Here is an 18779-nt window from a genome sequence, read left to right on the forward strand (position 1 = left end):
CTCTGCGTTCACGGTTATATCCCCAGTACTTAGAACTGTGCAAAGCAAATAGTAGGCATTCAATAAGTAATTTTTAACCTACAAAAATAAAGGAACAAGCAAAGAACAAGTCATAGAGCTGGCAGTAGAAACTGAGCCTCTCAACTCACATTTCCCTTATTTGTCACAGCTGACCACAGTCCCTTTTTCTTGGTTTTCTGAACCAACACACGTGTCCAGAAATCCCAACCAATATATGAAATGAGTAATGGTGTTTGATGTGAGGAGTTTGTACAACCAGTGGCTTACTCTGTAATTCTTGCTTGTAGAAAATGCTGATGTACTCTAAAAGACACCAAGAAAAACCTGCTGAGAAATAACTTTTTCCTCTCCACTTTTTCAACTGCCATCCCTTTACAGCAGTAATAGGTGAAAGAATAAATTTGATTAAACATAATGTTACCTCTAAGCCACTTCCTAAGACTTAGTAATGAGTCTGGATAGCTTACGCATTTGGTCGACCCTTGATTTTGTATACTCTTGTAAGGATTTTATTTTCCTCCTTATTATTTGGCACTTGACTAAAAAATAGTGGTCAAAGCAGAAACATAGGTTTTTGCATGATGGTTTGATACTCTTTCTCTCAATCTCCCCACCCCAACACCCACCGAAAGCACGGTCTGGCTTTTGATGTGTTTATTTTGCATCTAGGAGTTATGGGGTTCATTTCTTTTCATAACCTGGTCTGTGGAACAGCCAGAGACCACTGTCCTTTGGGTTCTGATGTACGTTTTTTTAACACTACGTATTATTGTTTTGCCAGTGGACTATGCACAACTATTTTACCCCACTTACTGTGACATTGATAAATTAACCAGCTTCTTCTCTTCTATACTGAAAAAAAGTTTACAGATCCTTTTTTTCTTTGCATAATAACATTTCTACAAACTCTCTACCAATACAGTTTTCATTTTGCATCTTTTATTATCATCTGTAAGTTCTTCATACATCATTTTCCAATGACAATTTAAAGGCTGACCATGTGTTTTTGCAGTGGTGTATATAACAAAATATATTCTTTGTCATGCAGAATTTTGCATTCTATTGCATACTATATATATATAGTATATATACACACACACGCATGAAATAATATTTATTGCAAACTTACAATATGCCTAGTTATTATAATAACTACTTTGTGTGTATTGCCTTGGATAATTCAATAATCTTATGAAATATTTATTGTTATCCTTTTTTTAAAAAAAAATATACTTTAATTTTAGAGCAGTTTTAAAGAGAAATGAGGAAGTCAATTTTGTGATTATTGGGTTACCACTAGCTATAGGCAGCAGAGGCCGTAAGTAAGTCCTACCTGTTGGGAAATGGGTGAATAAAGGATGTAACAAGAGTAGATTTTTTAAAAATTGAGTTAATGAACAAAAAGGAGGGCATATATAAATGAGTCAAAGTTGCACAGAATGTAGAATATTATTAGGTTAATCATCATACACCTCTGGCTTTGGAAGATTTATCTCCTTAACAGTTAGTTTAAAATATATGTGAAGAAAGAAAAAAAATATCATTTGAAGTTCATGTGGGTGATAGAAAGAATGAGCAATTAAGATCATTTTTCTTTACTTTGGACCATGACTTCTGGACACCATCCAGCATCTGACTGCCACTTGCAGTCAGCATCAATCTTCATTCTAACCTTACAGGACAGGACAGAACTCTCTAGGAAAGTTCTTCAGCTTTTCTCTAACTTCAGGCCACCCCTTTTTGTTACCCTATAGGCAATTGTGATTCTGAAGCAATAACCAGGTGAAAAATGTACACGTCTAGAATCTGTCTGAATTAGGATTTTCGTTTCATGAAAAATCAATTTATTGCATATAAGCCTTTCCCTTGACTTTTTGCTTACTGCTCTCTGAAAATGATTGTAATGTTTATTTGAAACTATAGTTAAGAAGATGGTCTGCCTTTAGATTAAATCCTGGAGTCCTGAATGACAATGTAAAGATAAGCAGTGGTTGTTTGCAATTCAACAAATATGATGAATTTTTTTCATGTATAAATTTAACGATTAGGACAAAATCATCTCAAAAACTAAAATGGTCATAATTCTTTACAAGGAAGAATGAAGAAGAAGCAGATTGAAGGGAGAATATGTAATAGAAAATGATAATGTTTCTCGCCATTCCTTGAAACTATCTTATCTGTGAAACCATTTTTTCACTTTTTTCTCTTGCTTCTCTGGCCCCTTCTTTTTAATCTCTTTATGAATTCACTCTCATTTTCTGTTCTTCTAATCTTGGTGTTTCCCAGGATTCCCACTTAAGTCTTCTCTCTCAACATATTTTCCTTGATCATCTTTGTTTACTTAAAAAAAAAACATTTTTTGATGATAATTACCAAGTAAACATTAGTCTGCTTCATTTGGGCCCAGGAGGTGAAGAATCCCTTGTGATCCGCTGCTGAATCATCCATTTTCTCTATTTTTCAAGGGTCGTAAGAGTGAGGCTGAAAAGTTCTTCTTGAAGGCTATTGAGCTGGATCCCACCAAAGGAAACTGTTACATGCATTATGGTGAGTGGTTGATAGTTTTTTCCATGCCCTCCAAATTTCTTATTAACATTGACATGAGATTTAGATTTTGCTGGTAAAGATTTCAGATTTAGCCTCATTCTATAGTCTTACCTCTTCGTTCAAACCAGTCATATTAAAGAGGCTATGCATTATATTTTCCTTAGAAATTTTTAGAGGACTTCAATGGGGAAGGTGTTTTTACAGTTGTTTCTTTCAAGGTCAGTGAGGTCTCATCAGGAAAACACCTTGCTACTTGCCTGATGCATAGTATATAATCCAAATATCAGCTCTCTTTTCATTCTATAAGATAATGTATTATTGCTCATCAAATGTATCATTTTGAAATTTTAAAGGTTTACATTTTGGCCTCAAAATCTTGCTTTCTGGAAGATATGAATGCACAGCAGCCTCTACATGCTCGAGATTGAGGTCAGGAATAAACTGTAAAGGGCGTAAAGGATGACTCTAATTCATTTTAGCCTTGGCCTTAATCAGTGTAGAGTGAATTTATATAACAACTCTGTCACACTCCACTCTGTCATTAGTAGTGAGTCATGTGTTAAGTGAGGCAAAGTAATATTGCTGGTTTGGTGTTGTGTAAGATTGTGCTTATTTCTACCAGATTTGCAGTTGGAATGGCTTTCAACGAGCCAAAAAACATTTACCTTTTCTAATCCCTTGGAAAAAAAAGTGTTTTGTGACCACCATTGGCTTTAATGTGTTAGTTATTATCAAGTAATAAACTTAAAGGTGGATGGAAATTAAATCTTGAGGAAATAAAGCTGATATGCTTGTATAACATTTAAATCTTTCTAACATTTTCCAACTAGTAAAAATCAAACAGTGAGAGGCTTGAGTGTGGAAGAATGGAAATAGTAAAATGGAGGATATACTTAGTCAACCACAATTCCATTTGTTTATTTATATTGTGTGGATATGTTTATAAACCTAGGCTTGTGATGCTTTACCTCTCCAGCATAACACAGCATGTAATTTCACACAACTTATTGCATAACCACTTCTGATTTTGTTTCACGATGCAGATTCATTGCCATGTTAAGAAGCAATCAACTAATTTAGGTTCGCTACAGAATTTATTTTTATAGGTTTTCTTATATGAAGTATTTTAAATTAGGATTTTCTTATGCATACTATTTTGGGTACCCTTACTGTGCATTAAAATAGTCCCAAGATTATTTTCAGAGTGCTAAAGGACCTCCTGTCATTTCATTTTATGAAATACTTTTATTTTCTTATCTTGCTGCCTGCATTTCCTTTATGTCACACTAATTCTACTTACTGCATCTTCTAAGGTTGCTTCCCATAATTTTATTATATGCTTTAGATTTTTTACAATCAATTCCTTTATACTTCATCATTGCTTTATTTGAAAAACATCACTATTGTATTAAAGAGTTAGACCCCTTAGTCCCCTTTTATTCTGGCTTCTTTGTCTTTACCAACATTTCTATCTTTTTATTTATTATTATTTTTATATTACATCATACTGCTGATTTTTTTCAGTTGTGGTAGTAGGGAATATTTCTCCCATGAGAAATGTTTAGATTTAGTTTTAACAGAAAGCACAATAAATTCTTTATTGTATATGTTATTTGGAAAACGGTGATAACATATGTTCTGTAAACACATGTGTTAAAGACTGATTCTCTTAGTCCCCCTGGATTATTTAAAATTTGGGGGCATACATACATTATTAGAAGTACATTTATTTTCTGAGAGAGGAATGATTGCATAATTCAATATAATTTTATAAAATAGTTTCAGTATTTTTCCTCCACTCTTGAGTAGGAAATGGGAAAGTCTCAAGATGAGGCATCAAAAAGGAATAGTTAAGGCAAAATAAAATACCAACAGACAAGAGGCCCATAATTTAGTTATTGATATTTCTATCTCAGTGTGCTCGGATTGTTAAAAAAAAAAAAAAAAGGTGCATTTAAAGAAATACCAATGATTTTAATTTAGGGGAAATCTACTTCAAATAACTAAAATGTAGAACTGGAAAATTTTTTTAAAAATACCTAATATAATCATTTTGTTGTGCAAATAAGTAGATTGAAGCCTAGAAAAATGAAGTTGACATCCCCAAGTTAGTTGTAAGTAACTAAATTTTTGGTTCTTTGAAAACTGACATTGCTTTTTCTTATGGTATATGTTCCATTTCTTTTTAAAAAATTAGTAGATAGACAGGTAGGTGGCTGGATAGGTAGATAGATATTTTTTGTTAGTAGGCCCTTCTGTGCATAGTTTTAGAGAGCATCATTGTGGCTTAAAATTCTTAGGGAAGGGTTTTTATTTTATTAATTTTAACATGTATAAGATAGATCTAGCAGGAGTGAGGCATTGTCCTATTTTTTTAAAGTGAATAGTGCTATGTAGGAAGTAAGTAGGATGGTGTCATTTTTAGAAGGTGATGAGGTGAGAAGTTGGGTACTTGTTGAAACCAAGTAGTCAGGTAAAGCATCTTTGAGGAGATGATATTTGAAATCCATATGCTTAAGCCAGCTATTTGAAGAGCCAGGTAAGAGCATTTCAGACAGAAGAAACAGTAACTTCAAAGGTTACAGGCAAGACCAAGCTTATGTTCACATCACAGAAATAAGGCTAATGTGACTGCAGCATACTGAACCAGAAAGGAAAGTGGGAGGAGAGAAGCTCTGGCAGGAGGCAGAGATAGATAGAACCCATGCGGCTTTGTAGACCAAGCTAAGGAGTTTGCATTTTATTCTAAGAGCAGTAGATGGGACCATGTGGAGAACACAGGATTACAGAAAGGTCAGAGTAGAGCAAAGGGAACTAACTTCATTGCTGTGTTTTAGGCAAGAAATGATTGTGGCTTGGACTAGGGAATGGTTGTGGGAATGTAAATATTTTTATTGAAATTGTACATTTACCTTCTTTAGAAAATTCTAAGATGATTACAACATAGGGTGGACTTGTTTTCATTTTGCAATATCAGTATCTACTATATTGCAATAAGTGTTGGTTGAGCTCAGGAATATTCTTCATTCTATGTTTTTTTTTATTTATTAAATTTATTGGGGTTGATTGGTTAATTAAATTATATAGATTTCAAGTGTACGATTCTATAGTACATCATCTGTATATTGCAAGGCTGACTCGGTGACACAGTTAATCAAAGTGCCCGTCTAGTAAATATTTTCCATTTTAGAACTGAATATTAGAATTGGATAAATTGACTGAATGGTTGTTCCATCAGAATTTTTATTACTTCATGTCCAAGAAGATACATACTATGACTTGCATATCAGTTCTTCTCTAACTTACCGATTATGGATATTCTTAGACTATTTATACCCATGAATTGAATGAATAATAACGTGCCTTCAGCTTAAAAGTAAATTTTTAAATGAAATATGCATATTGTCTTGAGTCTTTTTTTAAATGCTTTCGCAAATACCAATGAAAATACAGAGTGGATGAGTTTTGTTCTGTCGGAAATTCACTCTCCTGGGTGATTTTATGTGCTTTTGATTTGCCTGTTAATGATACAAGTGACGGAAAATGCCATCCACTTGAGACTTGACAGAGGGAATTATAGGAGTTTATATTGGCTACACTGGCAATTAGAAGGCAGTATTTAAAAGCTCTAACAGTTATTTGTATTTTAAATCCACTAGTTTTTTATCTGGGGGAAAGGAATTGCATTGCAGATTGCCTTTTTTTCTTCAGGTTGACTTGCAAGAAAGAGAGCTAGGCAGGCTTATAAAATTGGTTCAATAAGTTGGTTAAATGTTGGACTCTGGTATCTATAACCTCTGGGATTAAGATTCCTCATCTGTAAAGTGAAAGGGTTGATGTGGGCTTCCAAAATGTTTTCTAATACTCAGATTTCATGTTGTTTGTAATATATACTCAATCTCTCATTGGTCTTTATCAAGAATTTTAAGGAATGTGTAGAAAATAGGTTTCAAATTATGATATCAGTGATAGTATAATGTTGTATTTATATGTCATCAAGCTTACAGTGTATTCCAATGTCTATATGAAACCAATCATGTTAATTCTTTGTGGAATTTAGTTTATAAATGTCAAAGATGAGGATTTGGTGCCTTCATGCCTCATACAGGCCTATAATTCAAAGGATTCTCTGTGGATTTTTCCTATGACTCCAATAGGAAGGTTTTGTCAAAAGAATGATAGACAAGAGATAAAAAGAATACATTATAAATGTTTCTTTCATGTACATAGCAGTAAATTTGATATAGACTGAAACAACTTAATACACATTTGTTATAAGATACCTACTATGTATAAATCTAGGCAAATGGGAATTCATTTGATATTAAGGACAGAAGTATAAAAAGTTAAAAGGGAGCAGATTGCGATAAACGGTATTAAAAAGTGTTGTTTTTTTAATGTAGAACTTGGATTTTTTTATATTTTTCTGTCTACCTCTTAACCATTTCTAAGAGTAAAGCTTTTATCCTCATTTTCTTCATTATTGATACTCTCTCTGGGTGATGTTCATTTCCAAGGGTTCAGCTATACAGTGATGAGTCCTGAACCTTTTCCCAAGCTCAATATTTCTCAAGCACTATACTAGTGTAGGGACATGGCAAGGAACAAGAGAGTCTCCAATGGAGATAGCAAACTGCTGAGGAAGGCACAAATTATGAAAATAATGATTTAATTACAACTGTAACTAGTTTTAAAGAGGCGATGCAATATAATTAAAGTGCCTTGACCTGAGTGGCTGGGGTGCAGGAGAAATATGCCTGATGAGCTTACATGTAAACTATATTGGAATGATGAGTAGGAGATCACCAGACAAAAGGATAGAAATGAAGAGGTGTAATGGAGAACATTAAAGCACAGAAAATGCTTGAGGCAGAAGACACAGCATATGTCTGGGAAATAGTGCAAAGGAAAAACTAGGACCTGATCTAGGAGGTATGAGAAACATATTCTGGCTTCATAGGAGGAACATCCAAATTATGAGAGCTGTCAGGTTATAAAATGAGTTCTCATTGAAGATGTTTTAAGTGTGGGTTTGTAAGGACATTAGAGAGAACACAAGCATCTGGACAGTGAACAGGCTGGTCCAGACAATCATGAAATTATTTCTAACAGTGAAGATCATTCTATCATTCTTTCTCTTGGGCCCACAGAGAAGTATAGAATTTTTTAAAACTGTAATTACCTGAATTATTATTATTTGTCTCTACTATCAATTTTAAAACCTTGGCAATGTCTTACTACATTTATCAAACACTGGCAATCTTATCGAGTGCTTTCTTAACCCTGATCTTTTTTGGTCATCTAACTCCTGTGAGGTAGGAAGGAATCCCAACCACATTTGACAGAGATAACAGAAGTTAGGAATTTCAAGTGACTCTCTGAATCAGAAATATTCAACAAATATAGTTGGGGAATAATTTGAGAAGTCCAGCTCTTTCAAATTAAGTCCAGAACTTTCTACTGTTAATATTGTACTTGTTTGTTTTTCTCCAAGATGGTTTATATACTATTACATTTTATTTTAAAAACAAGTACTGGAGGAAATTGTTAAAATATTAAATTCGATTTTTCATCAGTGAACACTAAAAGAAGCAACTTGAAATCTGGGTTGAATCTGTGAGAGGCCTGTGGTTATTTTTTTATTATTCATAATTAAAACTAGTTAGAAGATAGCATGAACTGACATTTGGTTGCATTGTAGCATTTCATTTTTAGTCACTTCAGAAACTGCAAGAGTAATTTTTAAAATTAAATAATGAACTAAATAATGATATTTCCTTGATTAAAAATGAAAATACATTTTTGGTGAGTCTTTGCTAAATTACATTGAGATTACAATTATATTTCCTATTTAAGATCGAAACATTTTGTTAAAGTAGTGTTTCCTGTCACAAGGATAGCACAGGCAGTTCACAGATGTATAACTAGAGTAGTATTTTTCTAAATGTTATTCCAAACTATTTTATTGCTTACCTATGATTTTTTATTTTAAATTTCCTATTGTTACAATGGGTCTAATAATTTAATATCACTTGATCTTTATATCTGTGTGTATTTTATGAAATACTTTCCGAAGCCTTAGGAAATTAAAATTTCCCATGAATAAAATGGGGGAAAAAAAAAAAAACAACAGGAAAAAGATTCTCTAACTTACAAGCAAAAAATAAAGGAAAAATTAAAGAATTAATATATTTCCAAAAAGGAATATGATTAAAGGACAAATAGTAATGTGATAGGAAATAATTTCCATAAAAGCAAAATATCAGTCTACTTAAGACATGAGAAACTTTGTAAAACTACAAGGAAAATTGATAGAATACAAAGACCAAAGGATATAAACACTAAGCCTGCTAAAACATAAAAAGTTATATAAAACAGGTTTTCAAAGATACATAAACATACAATTTCATTAGAGGTCAAAGAAATTTAAATTCAATGAAATCCCAAATGATAATGATAATGTAAAACTTAAGCTGCTTTAGCTCTTATTCTCAGTAATTCTCTCTATTATATATCTTTAAAAATATAACTTTTTATGTTTAAGATTATCAACAAAGGTAACAATTGGAACACAGAATTGCTATTTATTGGAGGCAGAAAGAGGAAAGTATCTAAATGCTTGAAAAAGAGAAATGATTAAATAAATTAAGGCTATTCCCACTTGATGAAATGTAAATCTTAATAAGTTTATAAAGAATATATAATAACAGAGACCACTGCCTATGTTATTGTAAATGAAGAATGATTAAGTTCTACAACATAACTGTATCATTAAAAAGGCAAAGCAAAACAAACAAACAAACGGGAATGGATGTTTTGGCTTTTTGGCCAATTTTATTTTGCCAGGCTTAGCGGTTCTATTTATTTTACATTTTCTTATGAATACATTACTTTATGAGGAAATATATACTTTAATAAAATGCAAAAGAATGAGCATCTTAATCTGTTTTTTCAGATAGTTTGTAGAAAGGATAACAGGAAAATCATTATGATAACTAGGTAATTATCCAAAAGTTATTTAACAGAATTCCACCTTCCTCATTTACAGCTGTCTTCTCTCTATGTCCTCAAGTGGTGGAAGAGGCAAGGAAGCTCTCTGGGGTCTCTTTTATAAGGGACCTTCATAAGGGCTCACCGTCATGGCCAAGCACCTCTCAAAGGCCCTACCTCCAAATACCATAGCCATGGGGATTAAGATTTCAACACATGGATGGGGCAGGAGGCACACACATTCAAACCACAGCAAAAATTTACATATATTCTTTTGAATCTGTTTCTGTATAGGACTCAAGAAACCACAAAAGCAAGATAATAAGAACTGAATTAAACTTTGGCTTAAGTAGCAGAGAGTGCAGTGGATTTTGGACAGTGGATCATGGATTTGAGAAAGAGGCATGCCCAGCCCTACTGCTGATTATCTCCCTGAGCATGTTCTGCCTTCTACTTGCCTCTGTGTTCCTCAGTTTCTTAATCTGGAGATGATTACTACTGTCTCAAATTGTGAGGATTCATTTACAGTTTTATAAAATAACTAGCATGTAATATATGCTCAAGAAATTGTAACAATGGACATTTATTACTTAAAATTATACCAGAAACCATATTAGTATTCTGGAGAATGGATCACATAGAAAAATTTTTGAATAAGATATATAAATACGGAACAGAAATTTGGCAAGAGGATCTAGAATAAAAACCTATGAATTAAGATAAAAGGGAAACTTACTCATCAGTATGCAGTTAAAAGACCAGAGAGAAAGAGAATTGCTTGCGAGAAGAATAAGGATTATAAATAACAAGTAAATAGGAATAGAAAAAGAGGAGACAGGGAGGAAAGAGAGGAGAGGGAAAGAGAAGAGAGAAAGGTACTTTTTGACCATCTTAGAATATTTTGATTTAGCAATTGAAAGCACTTCGAGATTCTTTTTTGCATTCTACTTTTGTCTTAATTAAAACAATTGTTCCCAAAGTTTGTGTAACCTTCAGTTAACTCTTCTGTGCCTTAGTGGACATGTCAGTAAATGAGTACCTCAGAAAAGCCCATTCAGATGGCTTAGGAACCCAATGAGAAGACTGAGCTCATTTTAGGAAGAAGATATAAGCTCTTTGACCCACCTGTCTCCATTCTCATTACCACCCACTGTAATTTAGTCTCAGTCATACTCATTTTGTTAGTGACTTCAGGACCTGTGTTGAATCCTTCTGTCTACCTCATCTCTTCTCTAACAATGTATAATATCCTAGAAAAAAAATGCTACTTACCTCTATGTCTTTGATTAGGTCGTACCCCTCATCTAGTTACATCTTTTCCTCTGTGTGTTTCCCTTAGGTGATAAAACTCAGTTTGAAGCCTAGCATGAACTTATTTTCTTTAATGGACACACTTGATCCCTACTGAATTAATATATTAAAACTATAATGGGATTGTGTTCCTTAGCCCTCCTTGTTCCTTCCTCCATTCCTTCTCTCTCTCTTTTCCCTTCAGTTCCTCCCCAGCCTCTCCTTTCTTCTCGCCCCCACTAATTTCCACTCCCCACCTGACAGTCTTCATAACTCTCTCAGTGGTTTTCTGGTATCTCTTAACCCTTTTGGAAAGAGTCATGGAGAAATAAATTCAGTAAAGCAATACAAACCTTCCTGACCTCCTTTCCATTTGAGCACAGAGCCCTGGCCTGCTGTTCTAATCTCCTTTGCACTAGACATATTTAATGCCATCTGTTCAATTCAGGGCAAATTCTTGGTCTCATGTTCATTTAGGGACAGATCCAGGGCTTCCCAACCTCAAACCGAGGAGTCTAGATTGACCTCCTGGGTGCCCTTGTTCACCAACACACCTGTTTCCTTGGATGGTAACTATAGCATACTTATCACATTGGGTTTCAGTAAACCAGAGCCTTTATTAACTCAGGCTGCCAAGAGCAAAAAACGCAAAGCAACAAAACTAATGAAAGGGGAGAGAGATTGGTTTTACAGAGTAGAAGCATGCCTAAAATGCAAGGGCTGTTCAGCAAGAGAGACACTCTGCAAACCTTCCTTCAGAAAAGCAAAGGAGAAGATTCCCCTCCATATTTTTAATTCTCCCAGACATAATTAGCAACCATTAACAAGTAATCAGCCTTTCTAGCAGCATCTCCTTTGGAAAGCTAGTCTAAATCCTTACCATTGAGTTATCCCCTCTGTCTTATAAGGAATGCATAACTCGCCTCCCCTAATAGAAATACCCAGGAATTCCTCACCATAGTTTCACTTTACCCACCCAACTTGTTACATTAGATTTCACCAAAGCCAGTCAGCTCAAACACTTCCACGTGGCTTTTTCCCTGCTCCAATGATTTGAGTCTTCGAAAAAGTAGTCCTCAGGTATAGACAATTTCTTCTGGATGCTGATAATCTGTCATGATCTGGCTGCTGATTGTAGGACCATAGCCACTTTGTCAGAATTCACTTGTGCCCTTTATTCTATGCATATTTAAATCTAATTACAAGATAAACAAAACTAAACACAAATTTACCTCCACTTAGATATGATGCACTTAGCCTGTTATACCTTGTACCTCCCTTTTCAAATTTATATCTATTTTGTGGTTAAACTATTTCCATAATCTCCTCTTCCCTCTACTAGAATGGAACTGTTTCAAAGATAAACATCACAATTTATCTTTGTATTCCTGACTGCAAGTATCACCATGTTTTGTATATAATAGCTACAATGTACATTTTTGGAATGGATATATTAAGCTACTGTTTCTTCTTCCTTTCTCAGACTATTGCATTTATTCCACAGCACAATGAAATATAATAGACTTTAGCCAAAATTGCATGGTTTGAACTGTTCTAGAATTAGAATAGCTTTGAAGGATTATTTGTTGTATTCCAAAGGAAACTCAGAGATCTAAAACTAGGGCTGCTATGTTGCGCAAATCTAGGAGACACCATTCATAGAAACTTCACTGTGAGTGGCACCTTTGGTAATTGTGCAGCACTCAGCATGTGTGGCCATTCGTTGCAGCCTTGCCTAAAATCACTGTAAAGTGAGAGGTTATTAATAGAGATACCGGTAACATTTGCTAGCTAGATTCTAGCTTGCTTCATTCTAGATGAAGCAAGTAGCCACATAGAGATATTATTGGTTAATTCAGTCCTGTTATTGAAGATGTATTTAAAAATCACCACGTTGTACCAGGAAATAAGAGAATGAGCCACTGTGATATTCTGAGAAAGAGCATTCCTAGACTCTGAATCAAGAGCCTTTGTTCATCTTACATGTTAGACGGAGGGCAGGAGGTCAATGTAGACTGAATATGTGACCAAGGAGAGTAGTAGGAGACAAAGGAGATGAGGTCAGAGAACTGAGGAAGGGCCATGGGGGAAGGAACCCCATGCTGATCATATCAGATTGTGTAGTTCAATGTAATGACCTTCACTTTTCCTATCTCGGTTGTAGAGTGATGGGATCTGACTTCCATTTTAACAGGAACACTCTGACTGCTGAGTTGAGAATACTCTGTAAGATCAAGGGCACAAGTATAGAGACCAGTTAGGAGGTTATGCTGTAATTCAGGGTGAGGTGATGGCTTGAGACAGGATGGTATCAGTATAAGTAAGATGATTTAGATACATTTTGATAAACTGATGTCTGTTCCAAGGGCAACTATTTTAATGTAAATGTTATATTCTAGTTGCTATTTATGAGATTTTCATTTGCCTTTGTACATTTTTTAAAGCTACATATGAATGATTTTTTTCTAAAAATAATTGTATCATAATGACACCTATTACAGATGTTTTAGCTCCTTAATTTAGTTGCAATGAACATGAGTGAATTTTTTATAGTATTTTAGTAAGAAATACCAGTCCCAACTAATCTATGGAGTTTATATGTAGAACTTGTACAAAGTAGTGTTCAAGCCTATAGCTTAAGTTCAGCTACATTTTTATGGATTTCTACCTTTCGGACAGCATTTTAAATCCAGGAATTACTGAGGAATAGATCTTCACAGGATTGTCATATTGCAATGTTGGTAAAAACTAAGTAGTTTAAATGGTTCAGTTAGAGAATTTTCCAGAGAAGAAAAGGTATGATTCTAATGTTGAAACAGTTGAATCCAGAACTGTTGACTGTTTTTTCCCTTTGTTCTGTTAGCCTGTGAGGAGACTTAACACTCTTTGTATCTACACATCTAGAGAATGCTTCCTCTTTTTATACTCTCTTCTGTTTTTCCCTACTCAGAAGATTTTTTCTTCCCTTTATAATTTCTCATCTCGTTTTTTTTCTTTTGTCCCCTTTAATTTCAGACAATTAAATAAGATGATAATAATTAACTTGGGTTAGACAAATTACAAACCAAAGAAATAATGATAAAGTGTGGTACCCATGAGAGCAAAATATATTTTTCTTAAGATTTTTGTGGTTTCTTTATTTGAAATTCTACTCTATTACCAAGCACACAAAAAAATGTGTTTGTCTTCTATATGTGAAAGAGAAGTGTTTTCTCAGAAATCTCTTCTGCATGTGAGGAATAAAACACTGAAATCTCCTTATTTTAAAAGTTTGAAAGAGGAAATTTACATTAAATGAGTATGTCTTGTTTATACACATCCATTTCTTTTCTACACATATACAATGTGAGGCCTTGTAATTATGCCCATAATAGAAGGGAGGGGCATGGCACATGCAGTTGTTCAACAAAGGGCTCAGACTAACTGGTAGCTAATCCCAGACATAGAGTCCAGAGAATGGTGCAAAAGATTATTTTGATGTTTCTGTAAGACACTGGTTTTCAAACTGTGAGCACCGGATTAGCCACAGAAACAGCAGCTGGGAACTTGTTAAAATGCAAATAATAGTCTCTCCCCCAGACCCACTGAATCTGAAACTCTGAAGACAGGGCCCAACTTTCTGTTACATACAGCCCTCTAGGTGATTCTGATATGCACTAAAGCTTGAGAACTACTGGGAAAAGTAACCTTGAATTCAGGCCTTGCAGAATTCACCAAATGTAGATGAACTCCCCTAAATGCCTGCCTTCCTCAAGTCTTTTGGCTTTCCTTTTTCAACCATCTTTTCTCCCCATTGTTTCCTGGCTCCATTTTATAGTCTACTCTCACTCTCAGAGCCCCAGGAGCTGCTCCTACACAACAAACCTCAGGATCTGGCTCAATCTTAGTGAGTATAACTGCAGACCCTTATGTTCTTCAGTGAAGAACACTTATAACTCTCTTGCTAATTTTGACCACTTTTTATAGCAATAGTTCAATGCCTTATTGTGTAAACAGCTTCACTTCCCCAGAGCAGTAAAGATGAGAGGACTGAGATCCACATCCTGCCACATGTGCTGTAAGTGGAGTGGCCATATTGGGATAATTCTGGCTTGTAGCCTCTTCTTCCAGCATAATTAATAATATCATTCCCTTTTATTCTTTTAAATCTTTAGTTTAGATGGCAAATTATATTGCAATGAATTTAAATCATGAGCAATTCTAACACTATTAGGAATTGGTCAAAGAGGGATTCACCAAGAAGGAAATGTTTTGAGTATAAAAATGAAAGATGTCCAGTTATAAATAGGTAGGCAAGACAGGAGAGGAGATTCAGGTGGAGAAAAAAACCTAGAGGCTGAGAGTTTGGGATAAATAAAGATATGAAACAGTAGGTTCCGCTAAGGGAAGCTTAAGTAGTTCAGAGGGTCTGGAGTCTGTGTCTGGTGCAAGCAATAATAGATGAAGCTAGAGGAAGAAGAGTGATTTGAGTCTTTCAGAAAGAGTAAGGGTAAATTTTTTTACTTATTACTCCCCTATCAATTTAGGTTCTTTGAGTAGTTATTGAGAAGAAACCAACTATGTCTTTTTTACCTATTTATATTGGTTCTGTGGGTTTGAAAGGCTCATTGTTCTATTTTTCATCAGTTCTGAGCTATATTTCAAATGAACAGTCATTGTAAACATAGAAGAATAATTTACTTTCAACTTTAGTTCAACTTTTCAAATTTAGTTAAAAAGAGATACCAAAAGATTCACATTCTGTAATATTTTATGGCTTTATCATAATACGATATTAATGCTGGACTATTGAGATATATAGCCTGTGGGGAACAGAATAGGGGAATTGTGCAAATACCTAACTAGTATGTTGTGATATTGTTTTCATGAATGTTAGTATGATGAATGAATTCTACTGTTATAAAATGATCATATGGGAATTATTTCTGTTGCAAAGAAATACAAAGAAATATGTTTCATGTAATTTTGGAACCTTGAAAGCTGTTTAAGAAGTGCATGTTACATGGCAAAACTTCCTTAAAGTATAAGGAAATACTTTTAAATTATGATAAAAATTGTATATTTGATTTTACACAATTAGTTACTGTTATTCTTTTTTGTTGTTTTTGAATATTAAAGATGTTTAACATTAATAAAGCTTGAAAATCTTTGCCCTGGGGCATTGAGTATAAACTGACCTCTTATGTGTATCATTGAGCATCATTATCTTTATCACACAGACTTCCTATCACTGTCTATCTCTATGTCGCCAGTATAGACATCATCTTCTTTATTTCTCCTTTTTTTACCAGAGCTACTATATCTCCTTTTCTCTCTACAGACTGGAGTAATGAATTTTTTAAAAAATAACCTTCATTATTCAATTAATTGCTGCATTTTTCTAACTATTAATAACAGAATGTATTTCAGAATTAATAGCTGTCTGGAAAGGAAAAAGAACAGTTCATAAATTTTTACAATATCCTTTGTTGAAACATCACATAAGTAATATATTTATTATGCATTTACTTAGGTATATATTATGCTTCGAAGACAGGTAGCAATTAATCTTATGTTTTAATTTTAAAAACAATCTATAATAAGCATAACTAACTGAAGAATGGGATTAGCCTACTATCCTTTACTAAGATACATCTGAAGAACTAGCAGTTATTCGTTGTGCTACACATTGTCTAATTCTAGTTTTACTTGTTTTAAAGCATGTATGCTTTATATTGGATCTCATATCAATGTATTTGTAGAGTTAGCACACACGTGAATTTCATGAGTGATGTGTTTTTCTATTTATAAATGTAACTGTGTACAACTCTGTTTCCTTAATGATTTCTAGCCCAGCGATTATGTCTGTTTTGGGCCATGAGAAAGACACAGGGTGTTAAGTGGCAAACTAAGAAAGTGATGTAAAACTTTTGCAGAAATAGCTGATAGGTGTCCAAGTCCTGGTCTTAAAACTGTCACTTCATTTAAAAATGTAGGCTTGAAACCCTAGGCCATTCTTTACCAATCGAAGTTTAGAAATGTTTACATGCAGGCAGTCGCTGTGATTTATTACAATCCTTAAAACAGAAAAATGTCCCCTTATATATTAAGAACTGGTATTTTTGGGTTAGAAGATAATTTGTAATATTTATTAGATGAACTAATGGGCTTTTCCAACAGCCACCTGGTAAGATTTACCATTTTTAAAGTTTTTCTGTTTCTTTATGCAACCCAGGACTTGCAAATCATTTTTATAACTATTTTTAATGTTGTTGAAGGCTAGAACTTGAAGCAAATGGGAAGCCCAAAGCAAAAAGAAATAATTATTAGATCACAACTCTATAAGGCTGTCAATTACATGGATGGTTTCTACATATCTCTGTCGTCCCTTGATTTGGTTTTCTTTTGAATAGCTGTATAAGATAAGGCTTAACATTATTATTTATACTGTTAAATCGCTAGCTCTAGAAAAGCAGCCTATTTTCTCTGTTTGCATATTTACAGCCTTAAAATTGGGCTCCACAGTTATGTTGTTTTCTTTGCCTTTACAATGTGATTCTGGGATAGCATTACATAACAATTCTTGAGGTACAGTTTCAAAGACGTATGGCTATATCTGCAATAATTCTAACATTGCAAAACTGATTTGAAAGTAATCTAAAAAATCTGAATGGGTTAATATTTCTTCCATGTTTATTAGTCAACCTAATTAAGAGTGAATTAATGGTAAACCAACCTTTCTAGGTTCTTTTAATACTTTTAGTGTTACTTAAATATAAGAAATAAATATATCTATATGGGTAGTCCTGTTTGTACGTGCGCATTGGAGACAGGAGCTGTTTTAAAGGACAATAATTAAAATCAACTCAATTCCTATTTGTAATATATGTATTTTTTTTTCCTACAAAGCAACTACCATCTTAGCTCAGACATTTATAGCTAATAACTAAATTTTATACTAGTGATGCAACATATGATATAATGACTTTATAGGTGAATGTTTAAAGCAGTTGATTGGTGGCTTATTGGAATATATTGCACTTAAGCTGTATATTCAGCATTTGAATTAATATAGTACCTTAAATCTCAAACATTTTGACCAATAGAAAACATTGGTAATCATGTCACAAAATATGTAAATCAAACCATCATGCTGTATGCCTTAAACTTAGATAGGGATATATATGATTTGTTTCTCAGTAAAACTGGAAAAAAGAAAACATTAATCTCGTTAGTCTTTAAAATTTTTTAAGTTGTTTTTTACATTTTTACATAATTGTATATATCTTTTGTTCATTTTATTATTTTAACATGTCTTTTGTTCATTTATTTCTTGCTTTAATCATCTATAGAGGATTTTATTTTAAGAAAAAGTTTTGTTAATGTACCAGAGAGATACATTGCAATGTTCTGCAATTACGGGAAAGGAATATAAAATGACTGCATAATGAGCTTGTAGATGTACGACACATATAAATCTTAGCTTCACAGCACCTTAATAACTGTTCTTATATTTTTCTCCATAGCAGCTTTAATTGTTTCACAGAATTATTATTGAAGCTCACCTGCTTTCATACTTTGCAGGTCAATTTCTTCTGGAAGAAGCTCGTCTCATAGAAGCAGCCGAGATGGCAAAAAAAGCAGCTGAACTAGACAGCACAGAATTTGACGTGGTCTTCAATGCTGCCCACATGCTCAGGTATGTTTTTGCTACTGTACGTTAAAAGACCAACTGTGGCTTTGGGAAAGCAATTAAGTATACCAATTCTCCTATCATACCACCTTATTCCACATTCTTTTTTAAATTTAATTTTATTATTAGTTTTGAGTATACAGTACATTGGTTAGACTTTTATATAGTGTATGAAATTATTCTACATTCTTAATTGTGCTACTTAATCATGTCAAAATCGGTCAGGACTCTTTTTCATTATAGTTTATGTACACAGTAT

The 18779-nt window shown here is 33.7% G+C and overlaps 1 protein-coding gene across 5 annotated transcripts in view; it reads left to right on the forward strand.

The window, feature by feature from the left end:
* Positions 1–18779, forward strand: part of TMTC2 (transmembrane and tetratricopeptide repeat containing 2) — a 370372-nt gene that overhangs the window by 287710 nt on the left and 63883 nt on the right. For all 5 annotated transcript variants that reach the window (XM_011374929.2, XM_023521201.1, XM_023521197.1 and 2 more), the window contains 2 exons: positions 2487–2568; positions 18412–18526. In XM_011374929.2, coding sequence (XP_011373231.1) covers positions 2487–2568; positions 18412–18526 — 197 coding nt within the window. The remainder of the gene's footprint in view (positions 1–2486; positions 2569–18411; positions 18527–18779) is intronic.

Source organism: Pteropus vampyrus, unplaced genomic scaffold, assembly GCF_000151845.1.
Source record: "Pteropus vampyrus isolate Shadow unplaced genomic scaffold, Pvam_2.0 Scaffold9, whole genome shotgun sequence".
NCBI classification, from domain to species: Eukaryota; Metazoa; Chordata; class Mammalia; order Chiroptera; family Pteropodidae; genus Pteropus; species Pteropus vampyrus.